The following is a 21,702-nucleotide window of genomic DNA, read 5'->3' on the forward strand; positions in this document are numbered from 1 at the left end:
TAACAACATGTCATCCCTCTGTAGTCTTTATCTTTAATTATTTTTAGACAAATGTGAGCCTTTTTTCTCTCTATAATTCTAATATTTGCTGGCAGCCTGTGAGTCCCCCGGCGGGTCCAGTGCGATTAGTGCGCTCGCCCCCATTTGCATAAGAAAAGTGAGCCGCCGTTTGTGCTAGCAGCCCTGGAGGAGGATTAGCAACATTAGCATTCTGCAGTCCACAGGACGGTGTGTGCGCTGGAGACTTCAGCTGCTACAGGTTACTACTGTGTGACCTTTAGAACTTTCTCCATTTTTTGTTGTGGAAATATCAGTGCAATATGTGGCTATTTGCTTCTATCTAATCACACAGAATAAACATTAGAATGAAGGTGTAAATACAATATGGCCAGTGGTGTAAAGTATTTGAGTAAATGTAATTACAAACCCGATTCCAAAAAAGTTAGGACACTGTACAAATTGTGAATAAAAACAGAATGTAAATATAGCTGCAAGCAGCAATTCGGGGCCAAGCCCCAGAAGGGGCAGTAGTGCAATACGGAGCAGGAATAGCAAAAACAGCAGAAATTGAATGTACATGCAAAACAGCTGGTTCAGAAGGACAGGTGGAAATGAAATGAAAATCAATAGAAGTTCAGAGAATGAACAGGGAATGAACTAAAAACACTTGTATCTCATTCAAGAGGAATAAAGATTAGTACAATGCTTATTTGGATAAAAAAGGTATCAAAATGACTCATTACACACAATTGTATAAAGGCACCCCACACGGGATTCGAACCCACAACCTCCGGGTCCAATGTCCATTTCTCAACTCATTGCGCCACTGTGCAGGTGAATGTTGGCACACCTGCCGAAGTTCATTAGTTCATGTGAAAATGAACTCAAAATGAAGAATTTTTATAAAACTGCACTGAATGTTATATTTAATAACTACTTTAGATCATTCTGCAGCTCATCATGATGTAGCGCAATACAGAGCAGGAAGAGGAAAAACAGCAGAAAATGAACAAACATGAAACAGCTGGTTCAGAATTAAAGGCGAAAATGAACTCAGAACTTATGTACATAAGCTTAGATGAAAATGAACACAGCATGAAACAAAAAGCATTTATTTCTAATCCAAGAGGCAGTAAAGGAATCAAAACACACTATTTCATAAAACCGCTCCACCTGGGATTTGAACCCACTATCTTGGGGTGCAGAGCTCATCAGGTAACTGGCTTTACACATTGAGCTACTTGAGGATGCACATTCAACAATCTGTGGAAGAGAACTTTTAGTGTAAGAAAGAATTTACAAAAAAGCATTACTTAGCATGCTAACCATATTAGCATGCTAAGCTAACTTAATGCTAATGAAGCTCATGGTTAACTTGATAGCTGAAGAGCCACATTAAAGAGAATGACAACTGGTTAGCATGCTAAGCAATTAGCATGCTAAGCTAACTAGCATAAGACAACAAACACAAGCAAGGTCACATTCAGAGATGAATATCTTGGGAATGGTAGCGAATATCAAAAATCCATTCAGTCATTTCTGTGCGGCTCGGTCCAAAGATCACCTGAGCTGATTTTGGACAAAATTGGACAAAAATTGTAGGAGGAGTAGTGAAAAAATGGAATACTGTACTTTTCAAAATGGCCACTACTGTACTGGGTGGAGTCTTAATGTAAGATATTGAATGTGATCAGTATGAAGAGAGGAATCAGTTGTATTGACATTCATATTTCTGGAACAAAGGGTTCAAAAGTTATAACCTTTACAAAAGTGAATATTTGAACTGGTGGTGGCGCTATAGACTTAGTCCTAGATACTCCAAAGTTGGTCAAATTACTTTTAATTACTATCACTACAAGCATGCCAAATTTGATAATTTTCCTTCTTATGGTTCATTGATTACCATACAGGGGGAAGAAGAATAACTACGAATTTGGACATAAATTAATTGCATGTGATAGCTTCAGATTAGACCAGTTTTAGGCAGAATGCCTAGAACAGACACAAGTTCTGCATCTTTTCCTGCCACAGTACCTCATGCGGTCTGGGCATGTGTCACACTGAGTTTCGAACCCACGATGCAGAGCATTCGGGATCCGTGGCGTAACACATTGAGCTAATCAGCCATGCAAGTTCATCGGTATGCTAAGCAGAGGTTTCAGTGTGAGAAAGAGTTCACAAAAAAAAAAGCTTCATAGCATGTTAACCATATTAGTATGCAAAGTTATTTAATGCCAACTAAGTTTTGGTTAACCTGTTGACTGAAGACCACATTAGAAAGAATAGCAATAGTTTAGCATGCTAAGCAATTACTGTGCTAAGCTAACTAGCATAAGACAACAAACACAAGCAAGGTCACATTCAGAGATGAATATCTCGGAAATGGTAGTGAATATCAAAAATCTGTTCAGTCATTTCTGTGCGGCTCGGTCCAAAGATCATCTGAGCTGACTTTGGACAAAATTGACCAAAATTTGTAGGAGGAGTAGCGAAAAAACTGTTTTTCATTTACTTCAGGCAGACAGGTACATTTAAGGAAAATGGCAAATGATACATTGTCGGAATCGGCATAAGCCAGGGAATAAAATGACATGAAGCATACACATTTTGGAAAGTGTTTTCAAAAGTTATAAGCGTTTTTGAAATAATCATTACATCTGTGGAACAGTAGGTGGCGCTGTGCTGAAACTTCTCAGGTACCTTCACGACCTTCTAAAGGTCATACATACCAATTTTTGTGAAGATATGTCAAATTGTTTAAAAGATATCGCAATTTATGACAAAATTCAAAATGGCGGACACATGATACATCCAATATTGACAGAATCGGATTCGGCATGATCCAAAGATTCCATAGACACCAAGATCTTGATTTTCTGACAAACTGTTCAAAAGTTATTGGCCAAAATAGCCATTTTTTATATCTCATGACCTGTAGGTGGCGCTGTTCCCAAGTTTGGCATAGACCCTCAGACCATGGTTCTGATGAAGCGTACCAATTTTTGTTTCGATTGCTCAAAGTTTGGCCGAGATACAGCCTCTATACTAATTTCGGGTCGACCTCGTTAACTTCGTGACATCATAACCTTTGAACAAAGATGAATAAAAAAAATCTGTTCAGTCATTTCTGTGCGGCTCAGTCCAAAGATAATCTGATCAAAGATTGGACAAAATTGGACAAATTTTGAAGGAGGAGAAGCGAAAAAAACAAATACTGTACTTTTCAAAATGGCCGCTACTGTAATGGGTGGAGACTTAATGTAAGAAGTTGAATAGCATCAGCATGAAGATACGAATCAGATGAACTAAATTTAATTTTTCTATGACAAACAGTTCAAATGTTAAAACCGTTAGAATGTTGAAATTTTGAACTGGTGGTGGCGCTATAGAGTTGGTTCTAGAGACTCCAAATTTGGTCCAATCACTATTCATGAGCATCTCTACAACTGTGCCAAATTTCATCATTTTCTCATGTTCCGTTGATAGGGCTGCCATAGACTCCCATTCGGGAGGAAGAATAATAATAATAAAAGGGAAAACGTACAATTACAATAGGGGCTACAGCCCCTTCGGGGCTTGGCCCCTAATGATGTGGAAGTTTCAAATTTCAATATTTATTCAGAATACAACATAGATGACATATCAAATGTTTAAATTGGGACAAGGCCATGTTTACCACTACCATCCCATCTTCTTTTTAAAACAGTCTGCAAACATCTGGGGACTGAGGAGACAAGTTGCTCAAGTTTAGGAATAGGAATGTTGTCCCATTCTTGTCTAATACAAGCTTCTAGTTGCTCAACTGTCTTAGGTCTTCTTTGTTGCATCTTCCTCTTTATGATGAGCTAAATGTTTTCTATGGGTGAAAGATCTGGACTGCAGGCTGGCCATTTCAGTACCCTGATCCTTCTTCTACACAGCCATGATGTTGTAATTGATGCAGTATGTGGTCTGGCATTGTCATGTTGGAAAATGCAAGGTCTTCCCTGAAAGAGACGACGTCTGGATGGGAGCATATGTTGTTCTAGAACTTGGATATACCTTTCAGCATTGATGGTGCCTTTCCAGATGTGTAAGCTGCCCATGCCACACACACTCATGCAACCCCATACCATCAGAGATGCAGGCTTCTGAACTGAGCGCTGATAACAACTTGTCCTTGTCCTCTTTAGTCCGGATGACATGGCGTCCCAGTTTTCCAAAAAGAACTGTTTTCCACTTTGCCACAGTCCATTTTAAATGAGCCTTGGCCCAGAGAAAACGCCTGTGCTTCTGGATCTCTTCATGTTTAGATATGGCTTCTTTTTTGACCTATAGAGTTTTAGCCGGCAACGGCGAATGGCACGGTGGATTGTGTTCACCGACAATGTTTTCTGGAAGTATTCCTGAACCCATGTTGTGATTTCCATTACAGTAGCATTCCTGTATGTGATGCAGTGCCGTCTAAGGGCCGAAGATCACTGGCATCCAGTATGGTTTTCCGGCCTTGACCCTTACGCACAGAGATTGTTCCAGATTCTCTGAATCTTTGGATGATATTATGCACTGTAGTTGATGATAACTTCATACTCTTTGCAATTTTTCTCTGAAAAACTCCTTTCTGATATTGCTCCACTTTTTTTTCACCGCAGCATTGGGGGAATTGGTGATCCTCTGCCCATCTTGACTTCTGAGAGACACTGTCACTCTGAGAGGCTCTTTTTATACACAATCATGTTGCGAATTGACCTAATAAGTTGCAAATTGGTCCTCCAGCTGTTCCTTATATGTACATTTGACTTTTCCGGCCTCTTATTGCTACTTGTCCCAACTTTTTTGGAATGTGTAGCTCTCATGAAATCCAAAATGAGACAATATTTGGCATTTGACATTTCAAAATGTCTCACTTTCAACATTTGATATATTATCTATATTCTATTGTGAATAAAATATAAGTTTATGAGATTTGCAAATTATTGCATTCCTTTTTTATTCACAGTTTGTACAGTGTCCCAACTTTTTTGGAATCGGGTTTGTAGTTACTGTACTTAAGTAGCTTTTTGGCTACTTTGTAGTTTTACTGAGTATCAAAGATATTAGGTACTTTTACCCTCTACTTGATTACATTGTTGAATTAGTATTTGCTCTTTACTCCAATACATTTTTGATGAGTAATGCAATTACCCTTTATATTTTGCATTGCACCTAACTTTTTCTGCAGCAGTTTATTGCTACAAAAGTAGTGATATTGCCATCTACAGGGCACTGAAAGTACTATATCTTGTGCGTTTTGCCCCTTACTCACCCAAACTTGTCAAACTTTTTTCTGTAAGGTATCTGTAGTTTTACTCAAGTATGGTTTTTGGGTACTCTTACACCTCTGAATATGGCTGTAAATGTCCAGATACTGTCTGGTATGTTGTAAAAGGGTTTTTAGGGAAATCAGCACATGTCTTACTTATATGCTGCATCCGAAAGCTGAAAAATGCTGCCTTTGGATTCGGACGTGCCTTGATGCCTTCCTACCTTGGAATGTGTCCTTCAGTGTTAGCTTCACTTCTTGTCTCCAGAGATACCTTCATCTTATTGACTTTTGAAGGCAGAAGAGATGTATCCTTCGCTGCCTCTGATATCCCACAATCCTGTGCGTTCCATTCCACAACATTTAAGCTAAAAAAGGCAGTGAGGCAGATAAGGCAGTGAGGCAGTAAGTCAGCTGCCTTAGCTTTCAGACACAGCCATAGTTGTCTCTGCACTTCTTAGATGGGAAAGAAGCTCACAAAATCAATTTTAAAGAGTTAGTTTTTTTAATTATTATTTTTAAGGGTTAATTCAGCCAATAATTACAATTCTGTTATCATTTAATCACCTTTATGTTATTCCAATCCCATAACACTTTTTTTTTTTTTTTTTTTTAATTTGAAACACACATGCTGATATTTTTATTTAACCTGAGAGATTTCTGTCCCACTGTGGAAAGTCCATTCCACTAAAGACCGTTACACACCGAACCAATGTCAAAAACAGCGTTGAAAGCCGAGTGTTTTGTCACCTCGCATCGTGTGTGTCTGGACTAAAGTCCACAACCACCGGCCAATTAGCACTTAGGCGTAGGAAGTTTTGGCGGATCCACTTGGAAGGGGATCATTTGTTTATATAAAGCATATACATTTACATGGACATCTTGGATGACATGGGGGTGAGTAAATTATTAGGAAAATTTTATTTGAAAGTGAACTAATCCTTTAAGATTTCCTATGGGGTTTTATGATGGGGTTATTTCAAAACTCCTTTCATTTGTGTTTCAAAGAAAGTTTTATAGGTTTGGAACGACATGAGAGTAAATGATGACTATCATGTTTTTTTATGTTGAAATTCCTGTTTCATTTGTTCCATTTCCTGGACTGGTTTTTGTAGTTTCATTTCATATTGGTTGCCCTTGATTGTAGCCCCAGGTGTCCATTGTTTCCTTGTTAGCCCTTGTGTATTTAAGCCCTGGTTTCCCTGTGTTTTATTGTCAGTTGTTATATGTGTTTTCCATTTCCTTGGATTCTGTTTATGGTTTGCTTTTTTTATAATAAATTTCTGCATATAGATCCTTGCTTCCTTCTGCTTCCCTGGATACCCCCATTGTTTAGATGAACTATCCCTTTAAGATTAACAATTTAAAGCCTTTGAATAATAAAGTAAAACAATAAAGTAAATAACTGTTTACATTAAGATTAAAATTGATGTTCAGGGTTTAAATTTACTGTCTTTTATGTCTGTCAAGAAGTTATTTAGTAGCTTCAAATGAACCCCGACAGCTTGCATATTTTCTTTATCTATTCGCACAAAAGCAAATGGTGGGGAGCGGAACGTCCATGATGCGAAAGTCCTTCTTGCCGTTTCAATAAGTATGTGTTTTGTATTGTATGCACTCAGATGCTATCAGCCTTTTTTATCTACATTCATCTTTACAGATCACTCCATTTCACTCTTGGTAATTTAAAGTTCCACTCTGCTTAGGTGTACGGAGAAGTCCAAGGATGTGTGTGTGTGTGTGTGTGTGTGTGTGTGTGTGTGTGTGTGTGTGTGTGTGTGTGTGTGTGTGTGTGTGTGTGTGTGTGTGTGTGTGTGTGTGTGTGTGTGTGTGTGTGCCATCAAATGCAGATTAGAGTAGTCATTAGTCTCCTAAGGGATAATTGGTGTGTAGCACAAATCTTTGGTCTAAAGCAAAACGTTTCCCTACAAAAGGGACCACATCATTACACCACGGTTGTTAGAGGAGAGGATTGGACTGCCAGTTCGAGGTCGAACCCCTGCCTAAGCTTGCACACATTCATCTTCACTCATTTGCCATCCATAATTATCCTGTGTAGATTTAACGGCGAGCTTTTTTCTGCGGACCAGAAATATGAGGGACCTCTTTGGCTCTGTTTCCCATTAAGGTGCTTCTCCTCTCCTCCTGGAGATTAGGTGGCTCAAATAAAAGGTGTCTCCTCTCAGAGCGTGACCCTGAGGTGGCTTTTTGGTGTGTATCAGCATCGCAAGTGGTGGGTCTCCCGAAGAGCACCGCTCATTAGCGTTATTTTTTGTGTGCCCGAGTACGGGATATGGAGCATAATGTATGTTAATACATGCACTTGTCATTTCTTGTTGCATTCTGATAAGGAACGCCCTGCTGAAATGACAACATACAGCAACTGTATGTTGTGTTTTGGATAGTGGTGTGCCAAACAGGCTTTTTGGCTAGCTTGATGTGCAAGACTTCAGTGCTCAATTAGTGGGACTAGAAAGCTCATGTAGGTCAACCAGCTTCACCAGCTATGTTTTGGTATGGGTCAGTGATAAATAAGTGGCTAAGATGAAGAAAAAAATCTTAATTTAGAACAAAGTAAAGTTTATTTTGGATTCATATGATTTTGAAGATTTTAATATGTTCAACAAAAGTTTCAATTAAATGACTCCAAAAATGTCATGTGGTATAACCATCAATTAAATTTATGCACATATTTACTTTACACTTTGAATGCAAGTGAGTGTAGACATCTAAAGTATTGATTTTTAAAGTTTAAAAAAAAATATATATATATTATTTTTTTATTTTTTTACAACTATGATTAATTATTAATTCATAAATCACTTTAATTTGGGATCATAGGGTATTTTGTGAATTTAGACCTTGCCTTGGAAAAAAAATGTTGAATTCATTAAATTTTTAAAGACTTATTGACACTGACACTGCTGGGGTCCTCTCTATATCATTTCCTCACACCTTGTGATTTTAACAAAACTGCTTCATTGCTTTTTCCCCCTAATAAATAATATTAAAAGATTATGCTGAACTGCTTAATATAATTGTCTTTTTGTGAATTTCATCCTGTTAATAAAGGCATTTTCCTTCATTATAATATCATGACCAGGGTTATTAGAGTTAACTAAAACCATTTATATATATACACTTAGTTCAGCTAGTTGCCAAAGCAATATTTTTTTTTAGTTTTACTTGATTTGATTTAACTCAAATAAAATGAATAAAAACTAGACATTAAAAAAAACAAAAACAAAAACAAAAAAAACAATATCTAATAAATATTATAATGTCTCAATGATACTAAAATAACACTGATCAGGACAGTTGCATCACTCTGACACATATTTTAGAACATAACTCAGAAATTACAAAATGTTTTCATTATAGGAGAGGTGTATTCATGTCCTTGTCAATTGCCTCTAGAATGTACTATTTTAGAATAAATGGGGGTGTCATGTCATTGACCTGGATAGATCTCACCAGTCAGACCACCACAAAACCAACACTAACTAGCATGTGACATGGAGCACGATTGGATTTCATGCTGATCTAAAGGCCTATTCATACCAGAAATAAATAATCAAAATGAAAATTAGCATATCATTTAATCACCCTCTTGTCCTTCCAAAGCTGCATGACTTTATTTCTTCTGTGAAACACACAAAAAAAAGATATTCTGAAAAATGTCTGTGTTTACAATCAAATGGGTTCCAATGCTGTTTGAACCCCAAAACTCTTCAAACTGTTTTCACTGGAGAAATAAACTCATTTAGGTTTGGAAAAACATGAGGTTGAGTAAATGATGATATATATATATATATATATATATATATATATATATATATATATATATATATATATATATATATATATATATATATATAGTTTTGGGTAAACTATCTGCTTTGCACAGCTGTTTGAGCCCATACTAATGTTCCTGACTGTATCACTTATTTTCTTTCTTTGTCTCTAGCCGGCTGTCCTGATTCACTCATCAAAGAGGTTCATCATTTCCGAGTCCTGGGAGATGAGCAGGTAGGTTTGGAGATCGGCAGGTCTCATGCACACACACCTTCTCAGCAACCTTCCCTGTCCTGATCACGGCTCATGAGAAATCCAAGTTTATCCTGATTGTCAGATGGTCACATGCGAGAGGCTCTTAATTGGCCCATCTGCTGTTCCATGCCATTCACTAAGGCCTCTGCACGCAACAAGACCTCACCTCCGTACCGTCTCGCCAGCCATCCTTGCAGTGTGAAAAGGGATCCTCTCAGTGGGTTTCTTTGTTCTTCCCTCCATCTTCACCAAGTTTTTGTCTTTGAAGTTTTCACGCCAATTGGAGCTGTTATGTGACACCTTTGCAAAGCTTCATTAGGGATGTTTCTGCAGTTGTTTCAGAACATGTTGTTATGGCAAGTGGCCTCTCCTGACATCTGTGTGCATCTTGTTCATCTCACTCTCTCCTGTCCTGTTGGGACGGTCAGCTTGCGGGCCAGATGTCACAACCAAATGTATGCCGGATTAACACAGAGTGGTTTTTATACTAATACTTTTGACATCTGAATCTAATTTCAGGGGTCATAAACTAATAATAATAATTTGATCAACTGCTTGTTAATGCCTGCTCTATCGTATTTGATACACAAATTTCCAAAGCCTCTAAATAATCAACATAATCAAAACTTTGAAAACTGAAAACTTTGAGGAACGTTTATTTGTTCATTTCTCAATCTTTGTTGTATTGCAGTGCATTATATGTTTTCCCCCACAATAAAACAGAGCTTTGATAATAAAACTAGGCATTTAAATATAATTTTACTAAGACATATTATTGGGAGATACAGAGAGACACTAGTATTTATATGCATTTTATGTAAGTAGTCTGCTGGACTGTTAAAGATCTCAGTGGTTACATGCTATCAGAATTTCATTTCATTCATTTCAGAATTTCATTTCATTTTTCATTTTACTGTCCAGATACAGTAAATATCATTAACTTGCATGTTTTTGCTCAGTTTAGGTTTTTTTTTCCTTGAGTATGAGCTCCACATTCTCCTATATCATGCCTATATCAGCCTGATGTATCAAATATACTCTACAAAAAACATATGCAGGCTTTTTATTTATTTACTGTATTTGTCTATAGGTTCAGGTCTAGAGGTTCAGTAAATGCTCCATTTAAAAATAAATAGATTTTTACTGACTTGTTTCATATGTTAGTCCTTATGGGGTTAACCGAGTGTAAAATGCAAATTAAATGTGTCTTATGACATATTTTTATTGAAAAGTGTAGAATCATCCATTGTTTGAACTTGTGTTTGACTTTTTTGCAAGAATCTTTAATACACTTGAAGGGATAGTTCAACCTAAAATAAAAATTCTGACATTGTTTACTCACCCTCATGTCATTCTAAATTGATATGATATTATTTCTTCTATATTTTGAGAAATTATAAAACAAAATTTCCATACAATGAAAGTCAAAGGGGTCCAGTGTTGTGTGGTTTCTTCTTCTTTTATGTCTGCAGAAGAAAGAGAGTCATACAGGTTTTGTATGGCATTAGGGTGAGTCATTTTTGGATCAACTATTTCTTTTTAACATTACCGAGCTGTTTTTTAGTATCAGTCCATCTCTGTTTTCCAGTATGAGCGCTACCAGCGATATGCAGCGGAGGAGTGTGTTCTTCAGATGGGAGGAGTTCTGTGTCCCGCTCCAGGATGTGGTGCCGGGCTGCTTCCTGTGGATGATGGAAGGAGAGTCTGCTGTGAGTTAGGAAATGGACTAGGCTGTGGGGTAAGATCCTCTTAACACTGTTTCACTACCTCACAACAGCTTTTATTAAAATTTGCAGAGTCAACTGTCAGTAAGCCATTTGTAGATCGACTCCACTCAAACACATCAGCTCGGACTCCCTGATCCAGTCAGTCGTAGATGCTGATCCAGAACCAGAAACTGATTCAGAAGAAGAAGATGAAGAGTAAATTATACAGGGTTGATGTTTTAGAATGGTAATGCGTTTTATGTATTGTTCTCTACAATGTCGGACACAGAATTAATATGATTAGGTTTGACTACATTACAAGTGGACACCCTCTGCGATGAAAAGACAGGGTGCGGGGCCTCACCGAAGGTGGCAGAGGAATCGTGCTGAGGCAGTATGTGTTTAATGACTTCCCTCTGCTTCTTTACTGTTGAGAACTACTGGGCAAAGTCCTTGATGAAAAGGCCACCCTGGAAGAAGGGGGCGTCAAGAAAGCGAATTTTGTCAGCGTCCCACATCTCAGGAAGGTTCAGCGAGAGATGGTGCTCCTGGACCACCATAGTGGTCATCGCCTGGCCTAGAGCCCATGCTGTGACCATCATCGCTCATAGCGAAGTCAGTCGCTGAACACAGCTCCTGCATCAATCCTGGCTCAGAATTACCCTCATGCAGATCTTAAAGTGCCTTGGCCTGATGGACTTGCAGGATGACCATAGCATTTTAAAGCAGAACTAAGTAACTTTTTTTTACCTTCATAAATAGTTTTCTAAGTCCTTACGATGGTTAATTGACTTGTAGTGGTGTGTTTGAGGCGTGCACTAACCCCCTCTGGCACATCTATGCCAGAAAACAGCACTTGCAAGTTGAGCTGCACCGACCCGACACAATCTCGCCTCATATTTACGTTCATGCGAGAGTGACAAAATGCTTTACGATAATTCAAAAACAATGTATATATTGTGACTTTAGAAGACAGTTTCGAAAATTACCCACCTGCATCGAGATTTATTGTACTGTATTTGCAAAACTACTGCGCTGGTGAACGTTGTAGTCCAGAGCTGCGCTTGGAGTATTTACGACAGTGTGATTCACTAAAGGAACCTGTAGGGGGAGCTTCGCAAGTCTTACTGAGTTCCGCTTTAAGCCTTCACCATTAGAGACGAAATAAACTTACAGGCCCTGGACAGGAGTCTAGGACAATTATGCCAGGTGGTGGTATTTTGCAGGCATAAATTTGCATTTTTATCCAAATCAACTTACAAAGTGACTAGTCCCAGTTAGTCTAGCACAGTACACGTAACATATATCTATTTTTAAATAGATATATAGAATAGTAAGTGTTAGTATTAATGGGTCAAGTGTTGATGAAAAAGATGCGTCTTCAGCCATTTCTTGAAAATGGTTAAAGAAAGTAGCTTAGGTTGAGTTGGGCAGGTTATTCCACAAGCTTGGAGCAGTTAAGGTAAAGGTCCATGAAAATGATTTTGTGCCTCTTTGGGATTGCACCACAAGGCGCCATTCAAGGCGCCCTCCACGACACCCTCAAGGACCTACCTGAGAGGGAGGTAAGACTTGAACCATTGGAGTGCAGTTCCTGAGATGCCCTTCGTCATGAGGGTTCTGGTGGTTAACTGTGTCAAAAGCAGCAGACAGATCCAGCAAGATGGACGATTTAGAAGCTGCTTTTGCCAGTCACAGAGCTTCAATTACCAAGAGCTGGGCAGTCTCAGTTGAGTGGCCACTTTTGAAACCAGACTGGTTGTTGTCCAGGAGGTTGTTCTGTGTGAGAAAAGTAGAGTTTTAGTAATGAATGGAAGAAGGGATACCGGTCTGTAGTTTTCTAAATGTGCCAAATTTAGTGTGGGTTTCTTCAGCAGAGCGGTTATCCAAGCCTGCTTAAATGCTGTGGGAAAGGTACCAGTGTGAGGAAATGTGGATAAGACCAAAGAGGATAGGCGGGAGGGTGAGTGTGAGCATAGGTTACGATGAAAGGTGAAGGAGTGTGTGCTCTGTCAAGCCAGGTTGAGGCTTAGAGTGAGGAGGATGTGATCTGAGGTGTGCTGTGGAGTAAACAACATATGATCAGTGGAACAGAAGCATGTATAAATAAGGTCCATTTGGTTACCTAATCTGCGAGTAGCCGAGGTAGGTACTCACTTGAGGTCAAACAAGGCTAGCATAGTGTGGAAGTCAGCAGCCTGATGTTTTTCTAGGTTGATGTTGAAGTCTCCAAGAACTACCAGAGGAGTACCATCCTCAGGTAAGGATGGTATTAACACATCCAACTCCTCCAAGAAGTTACCTAGCTGATTTGGGGGATGATAAACAACTACAAAATGGATTTTAATAGGACTGGTGATGTGATTAAAAGGAGCACAGAGATGGTAAAGGATTAAATTTGCACTCACTTGAGATGAGCAGACTAGTACTCCCATCCCTCCCAGTCATGCGAGGCATGTGTGAAAAAGTGAAATTAGTGGAGAGGGCTGCAGGTGTGGCAGTGTCCTCTGGTCTGATCCAGGTCTCAGTCAGGGCCATGAGGTACTGATGAAGTCTAATGAAGAAGGAAGTAAAGAAGTCTGCTTTATTTACAACAGACAGGCAATTCCAGAGACAATAGGGGGAAAAAAATGTACGAGAGGACATAGGAAAAATACGCTGGTTGTTAGGATTGTTCTGCCTCCAACATGTGACATGAGTTTTACGGGTGTTAATAATAGTAGGGATTTGGAAGCACATAGTGAAGACAGGTCACAAAAAACAAAAACAAAAAAAAAAAAACAGATGAGAACAAGCTGTATACATGAGCAAGGAAGGAAAGAAAAAGCAATACGCAAGGCAATTTTATTTGTATAGCACATTTCATACACAATGGTAATTCAAAGTGCTTTACATAAAGAGGAAACAAATACATAAGAATAAAAATGGAATGCATAAGAAATAAAAATAACAGTAAAATATAGCTGCAAGCAGCAATTCGGGGCCAAGCCCCAGAAGGGGCAGTAGCGCAATACGGAGCAGGTAGAGCAAAAACAGCAGAAATTGAATGTTCATGCAGAACAGCTGGTTCAGAAGGACAGGTGGAAATGAAATGAAAATCAATAGAAGTTCAGATGAGAATTAACACAGAATGAACTAAAAATACTTGTATCTAATTCAAGAGGAATAAATATTAGTACAATGCTTATTTGGATAAAAAAGGAATCAAAATGACTCATTACACACAATTGAATAATGACCACCCAACACGGGATTCGAACCCACGACCTCCAGGTTCAGCGTCCATTGCACATCTCATTGCACCACTGTGAAGGTGAATATTGGCACAAATGCCGAAGTTCACTAGTTCATGTGAAAATGAACTTAAAATGAAGAATTTTAATAAAACTGCACTGAATGTTATATATAATAACTTTACTTTAGATCATTCTGCAGCTCATCATGCTGTAGCGCAATACAGAGCAGGAAGAGGAAAAACAGCAGAAAATGAACAAACATGAAACAGCTGGTTCAGAATTATGGGCGAGAATGATCTCAGAATGTACAGAAGCTTAGATGAAAATGAACACAGCATGAAACAAAAAGCATTTATTTCTAATCCAAGAGGCAATAAAGGAATCAAAACACACTTTTTCATAAAACCCCTCCACACGGGATTCGAACCCGCTATCTTTGGGTACTGGGCTCTTCAGGTACCTGGCTTTACACATTGAGCTACTTCATGACACATATTCAACCTGCCGTGGAAGAAACCTTTTAGTGTAAGAAAGAATTTACAAAAAAAAGCATATTAGCATGCTAAGCTAATTTAATGCTAATGAAGCTCATGGCTAACTTGATAGCTGAAGAGCCATATTAAAAAGAATGACAACTGGTTAGCATGCTAAGCAATTAGCATTATATATGAGATACAGCCTCTATAGCAATTTTGGGTCAACCTCGTTAAATTCGTGACATCATAACTTTTGAACAAAGATGAATAAAAAAAATCTGTTCAGTCATTTATGTGCGGCTCAGACCAAAGATCACCTGATCAAAGTTTGGACAAAATTGGACAAATTTTGAAGGAGGAGAAGCGAAAAAAACAAATACTGTACTTTTCAAAATGGCCGCTACTGTAATGGGTGGAGACTTAATGTAAGAAGTTGAATAGCATCAGCATGAAGAGACGAATCAGATGAACTAAATTTAATTTTTCTATGACAAAGAGTTCAAATGTTAAAACCGTTAGAATGTTGAAATTTTGAACTGGTGGTGGCGCTATAGAGTTGGTTCTAGAGACTCCAAATTTTGTCCAATCACTATTCATGAGCATCTCTACAACTGTGCCAAATTTCATCATTTTCTCATGTTCCGTTGATAGGGCTGCCATAGACTCCCATTCGGGAGGAAGAATAATAATAATAAAAGGGAAAACGTACAATTACAATAGGGGCTACAGCCCCTTCGGGGCTTGGCCCCTAAAAAGAGAATACCTGGATGGAAGAGTTAGGAAGTTTCAGGGAGTTTTTTGTTGTCTGTCAGAGCGGATCTAAATTGATCTACCCATCAGGGCTGATCTAAATGGATCTTCCTCACGCTGGAGTGATAACTCAACTTTGTTGTCCGTCAGAGGGGATCTAAGCGGATCTATCCATTAGAGCGGATCTAAATGGATCTTCCTCACATGGAAGGATAGCTGTAAAAATATTTGTCAGGTAGCTGTGCGTTTAAAATCACTGGTTCTTACACTCTTCAGTCTTCACATGATACTAAATGCACTGCAATTGCACACTTCACGTGAGGAACCTTCATGAACCCTATTGTTGCCCCACTGTCAAGAGTAGTGAGGATGGAAGAGGCTACAAAGCGGGACCGGGCAGTCAAAGGTGCTCTTCATGCACTTCTGGGAAGAAGGGCACTGGGGTCCAGATACCAATCATCCAACCGCAAACGCTTGGGACAGTGTGAAAGATTCCACTCCAGCTGATGCTCGTGGTGGCCCGATCAAGCATGGCCACCAACTCAGCATCAAACTCATGCTGGGCTACAGCTCCTGAAGGTGGGAGTCCAGCTGAGTCCTCAGCGTTGGAAGGCATTAGCCTATCCCCTGATGTTGTGATTGATAATTCATCCTCATCTGGAGCCCCAAATGAGAACTCAGCTGCATCATGTAACGCAACGTTGAACTCATCCGGGAACTCCACTGGGCGCAATAGCAAGATGAGGAATGGGAGGTATGTGGGGGTCAGAAAAGCTCCCGTTGTTGCCCCCAGATCACCCTGATTGTTTGTTGCCAAGGCTTTGTGCATTGCAGAATGAGAGTCTCTAGTAAAGAAAGTCGCGATTGCAATTTTGCCATGGTCATGTTCTCGCAGTGAAGACACAAACCACCTACGAAGGCTGTCTCAGCGTGGGTGCGACCCAAACACATGAGACAAAGATCGTGGCCGTCCGAGGACTAGAGATATCAACCACACACAGAAACACACAGACAGAAAGGCATTTAAAAAGACGCTCTCCATCTGTGCTTGCTCTTTTAGAGGAAGCTTGCACTTTCAGATCGCTTGTGTATAGAAGACACTTCGAGAACAAATCTGTATGAGTGGATGCGCACCAGCTTCTTTAATACCTGTATGTTTGGGGGAGTGGTGCATGTGGTGCAAATTCTACTCGCCAATTTTCATTGGCCTTTTTCCAGTATATCAGAGGTGATTGGGGCTCTCAAGTATTTTCTGTCTGCTAGAGGCCTATTCAAAACAAAGGCGTAGCTTGATGACGGCAAGTTTGAGCGAAGAATCTTTGGACTTGTGGTCTTCACATTACAGCCAATGGAAATAATCGGTAAAGGACTCAGGACGAAATCATGTTCATGGACGTGATTATTAACGTTATTGTAGTATGAAGCAGAGCAGGAGCGAGTGTTGTGGAGCTGAACGAGGAGCTGGAGCGATTGATCAACACACGCCTCACGAGCAGCAGAACTTTTATTATGCCACAGTCGCCGGCGCCGCTTCTGCTTTTCCAGTCATGAGTATGACTGGGTGAAGGCTGAGTGAAGGCTCCTCACACGTCCTGGAGCCTTGGTTAAAATTGCAATTTTCTCACGATTTACAAATAGTTGGAAACATTTGGGATATTGAAAGTCCTCAAGTGAACAAAATATATAACACTGGCCTAGTGGTTTTTGGATATTTTACTGCAAAGTTCTTACATATTGCACCTTTAAGGAGAAAATACAACAGTGGTGTTGACTGATGAATTTGCACCAAGCGGCAACCTCCCCCTTTCTCTCGTGAAGCCAATACGGAAGTAACTTAAACTGCGATTCATCGACTGGCCGCTAGGGACAGGCTCCAAAAGAGAGCAGAATCTCATAGAGTCCCATGTTAAATTGGCCAAGTTTATAGCAGAAAAAAAACATGTTTACAAGTTGGTTCAAATTGTGGTTTTGGTCTATACTGCTATTTTTTCCCTTCATGACAACTCTGAGGGGGGTGAATTTTTTTATAACTTATCCGTTTAAATTATATTAAGCCTTAAAGTTCTGCATAATTAAGGGCGTGGTCACTTGAGTGACAGGTAGATTGCGCTGCTGTCTGTGAGCCGTCATGTTACCTCAGCTGCCGCTGAATTTGGCATCTCAGCCATTTCGTGCTTTTTTTTCTCGATTATTTTATACAATTTATAAAATATGGCTTGCTGCATAATATTCAAGATGTGTGTCGTAGATGTGCATGCATGGGGAAGAGACAGAACACACATTGTTGGATCGTGGCATTGGCTGAAAGTTTTGATTGCGAGATTTAAGTTACTACAATGACAATACCAGGAGGATATACAACTCTGACAGCACTGCTTGGATATTATAACTAAAACTGCTGCACTATTTTGAAAAAAAATATACTTTGGACACAGGCTCATTTGTTTGTTAGATACGATCGCTGCAGATTGCATCCTTTCTTGAAGAACGATGACAGAGAGCAGATCATTCAGAAGAAATGTGAAATGTTTTTTTTTTGTTTTGCAATGGACATTTATATCTTACCCAAGTGCCACAGATTGGATTCATCTCGCGATCTCTATTATAAAGGTATGAAGTCCCATTTGATGTTCCATGTTGTTATTTGCACACCCAACACAAATTACTGGTGTTGGAGCATCTATATCTTAAAGAAAACACCGTAAATTGACAGTAAACTTTCTGATGTTAAAACTTATCTTTATTAATAATTTAGATAGTACCTAGATAGATAGCTCCTTTGCTTGATAACGTGGTCACGTCGAGCTAGGCGGGCGTGGTTTCAGCAACCAATCACAGCAGCTCAAACCACCTCCCCGCCTCTTTGCCCATTTTCAGTTATCCGGGAGTGACGTGCGGTGACGCGCAGCTAAGATGGCCGCGTCCTCATTTTCGCTTCAAAACTGCTGTTCAGAACTCTATGGGTGACGTCACGGACACTACGTCCATATTTTTTACAGTCTATGATTTGCACATGGTTTGTCTTAAAGCATATTAGAAACACCGCACACAGAGATATGAACAACAATAAAATCTTTATTTTCACCACTTGGAATCTTTAAAGAACCCTTTATGCCAAAAAGATTCTATATAAGGAAAAATGTCTTCAATGATTGCACAACACTTTCATGTTTAATGGGTTATTTCAATTTTTGTAAACTGTTCAATTCCTAAAATGTAATTAAAATTAAAAAAAATAAAAAATAAATAAAAACTACAACAAAATTAATTAAACCTTAATCTATCAAATGATGCCTTGATAGGAACTCCTAAAAGGATCTATATGTGAAGTGCCTAACCCTTTAAGGTTCCATAGGGTTATTTTTCTAAGAGTGTAGTGCCTCAGAAATTACACATTTCACCTTTAATATGCATTTTGTTGTTATGAAGCATGGCCCCTAACAAACAATACAGTCTCACGCGATACGGACATAACAGTAAATGAAACATCATAAATATCAATCATAGCTAACATGACTACGATCTGCATTTTTACAAACCGTTGACTGATTATATCCCAGTTTAGGATGGCATTCCTGTGTGAGGCGGCTGTTTTGTCATCCCTGCCCTCTATCGCTTGCATACTCCACTCGTCCAATCATGGCACGATTAAGATGTAATTACCACACAATTTGCATGATGTTTTCTAATTAGCCAGTCGATTAAAGATTAGGGTGCAGTTCAGCTGCCATTAGCACTGACTGATTGCATGTTTGCAAACACAAACATCATCATTCCAGTGGGACGAAACCCCTGTATCTGTGCTTTTGTCTGTCTCTGTCAAAGGTGTAACCCTTGATCTGCGTCACAGAGTGCTGCCTGAAATCCTTCAGTTTTCATGGACTGTGGTTTTGAGCTGAAGATGAGCATTAGACCAGGCTGCATTTGCTTGAGAATTAATTTAATTTGATTGATTTTGTATGAATGATTGATTTTCATCCAAACAAGCAAAAATTTAGTGTTGATCACCAACAAAACATATAAAGTATGGTTTTAAAACACAATTTTAGAAAATAACATATTATGACATATTATGATATTGTACATTTCACTGTTCATACAAACATATAAAAAATATAGTGTTGATTGCTAAAAAAAAAAAAAAAAAAAAAAAGCACACAAAGTAACACAATTTTGGTAGCAGAATAGAGTGCTGCAGTCATGACATATTTTTGTTGGCCAGGGTGAGTTAGCATCATTTTTCTCGACAAAAAGCCAATATGATTTTCCACTGTCTTTTGGATTATTGCAGAAAATAAGCTCCGTGTTTAACAAAAGTTATGATTCTTCTATGTTTTTTCCATCGTGATAATCTTCACAAATGAACACAACTTTTATTAACTTGAAGCGTAAATATAATCGGCATAAGTAAAAAGCTAAACGCATTCTACATAACACTGAAACATTTGCATAATGCCAGTCTGGTCTTCATTGCCTGCCTGCAAACAACATCTACTCAAACCCTCAAACACTGTAGTTGTAGCTGAGACTGGAAGAGTTTGATTCATGTTGAGAAGATGCCATCTTCTGTGCTGCCAAAGCAAATCCACTTTGCTGCACTTCCACTTGACACTCGTGCTGGAATTGAAAACCAACACCGTCGTGACTGTTTGTATCACTGTGTATTAAGTGCTGAGGAAGATCTGGAGCTGTAATTCAAATATGAGAGCTTTTTGTTTCCGACACATGCTTTAAGCTGTCGACCAATCACGACAGACTGGGTCATCTGACCAATCAGAGCAGAGTCGGTTCTCGGAAAGGCGGGGTTTAAAGAGATTGACGCTGCGTCCGAAATCGAATACTATGCACTTTTTTATGATCTTGAAGTAAATTCTAATTCAAATGTAGTCCCTACTCAGTATGCAAATTCAGACACAGTGTGAATCTTCGAACAAACTGTTTTCAGACTCTTTGACAAATGAGGTGATGTGCAATGTATAAAGTGTTTTTGACCTTGGATACATGTAAACATATTGTAGGAGATTCCAAAACAAAATTAGGAACCTTTTAATAAGATAATAGGGGCACTTCAAGACTGGTAGCAGGATTTCAAAACAACATCTGCGGTGGCCAAACAATATTTTCTCTTTTCTTCTGATACATTTTTGCTAGTGAGATCATACTGGATAGTGGTTACGTACTGGTGTAGTTTTAGCTCATAATTCTTGGAGTGTATTTTTGTGTTTGTTCATAAGTTTGAATTTGGACAGCTTGTCCCTTATCTTCAAACCATACCAACTTTTAAACAGTATCAGTTTGGGTGCAGTGTGAGAGCGGGCGAGCGTGTGTCCGGTTTCTGACCGGGCAGGCTGAAAGTGACGTCGTGGTCAGAGCTGCGTCTGTGAGCTGCAGATAAAGGCTTTATTGGAGTTGGTGTTAATGAACCGTTGGCACCAGCACACACACATACACCAACGATGGCACATAAAAACACAGACACACAAGAAGCATGAGGTTTTTACACGCTCTGGACCTGAGGGACACCTCGCAACCGACCTGTCCTACTTCACTTACAGAGAAATCAATATATCCCCTCTCTATATCTTCTGTACCGTTTTATTCGGCCTTCCTCTCTTTTGTTTGGGGGTTTAGGGGCCCTGTATCAGCAGTGTGTGTTGAATACTAGAGTAGATCTCGCTGTAAGCCATTGGCAACAGAACGGTTTCTGTTTTTTTTTTTTTTTAGTGTGTGTGAATTGAGCAGGGTTCACTGTGGTGGTTTGTGTGTACAGTAAGTGTGAACTCTCAGCATCATGAGAGGCAAGATTCGCTCAGCAGTCTCTAGTGATGGAGAAAGATCTGACGACCTTGGCGATGATAGTGTCATGCTGTACTAATTGAGCTACTGGAACAACAAGTACTATATACATTTGCTGCATTATTAATAATGCAGAATGTAAAGTTGTTATTTTCAGTTGTACAAATGATAAATTATAATATGTTTATTTTATATGTCGTGCAAAAATAGTTAGCAACTTTTAAGAGAAACCTTAATGCAGGCTACATAATCAACTCTGTTTCCTATTTTTAGTTTTTGCACGTGCGTGTGTGTGTGTTAGAATGTTATTGGTGTCAGTTGATTTTATTCATTTAATGTTTAAAACAATTACAAAGGGTCTTAAAGGGTTAGTTCACTCAAAAATGAAAAATCTGTCATTAATTACT

General features: G+C 39.0%; 1 protein-coding gene across 3 annotated transcripts in view; it reads left to right on the forward strand.

The window, feature by feature from the left end:
• Positions 1–21,702, forward strand: part of prkn (parkin RBR E3 ubiquitin protein ligase) — a 199,078-nt gene that overhangs the window by 166,794 nt on the left and 10,582 nt on the right. For all 3 annotated transcript variants that reach the window (XM_067386802.1, XM_067386804.1, XM_067386803.1), the window contains 2 exons: positions 9,249–9,310; positions 10,920–11,069. In XM_067386802.1, coding sequence (XP_067242903.1) covers positions 9,249–9,310; positions 10,920–11,069 — 212 coding nt within the window. The remainder of the gene's footprint in view (positions 1–9,248; positions 9,311–10,919; positions 11,070–21,702) is intronic.

Source organism: Chanodichthys erythropterus, chromosome 5 (assembly GCF_024489055.1).
Source record: "Chanodichthys erythropterus isolate Z2021 chromosome 5, ASM2448905v1, whole genome shotgun sequence".
In the NCBI taxonomy this organism is placed as follows: Eukaryota; Metazoa; Chordata; class Actinopteri; order Cypriniformes; family Xenocyprididae; genus Chanodichthys; species Chanodichthys erythropterus.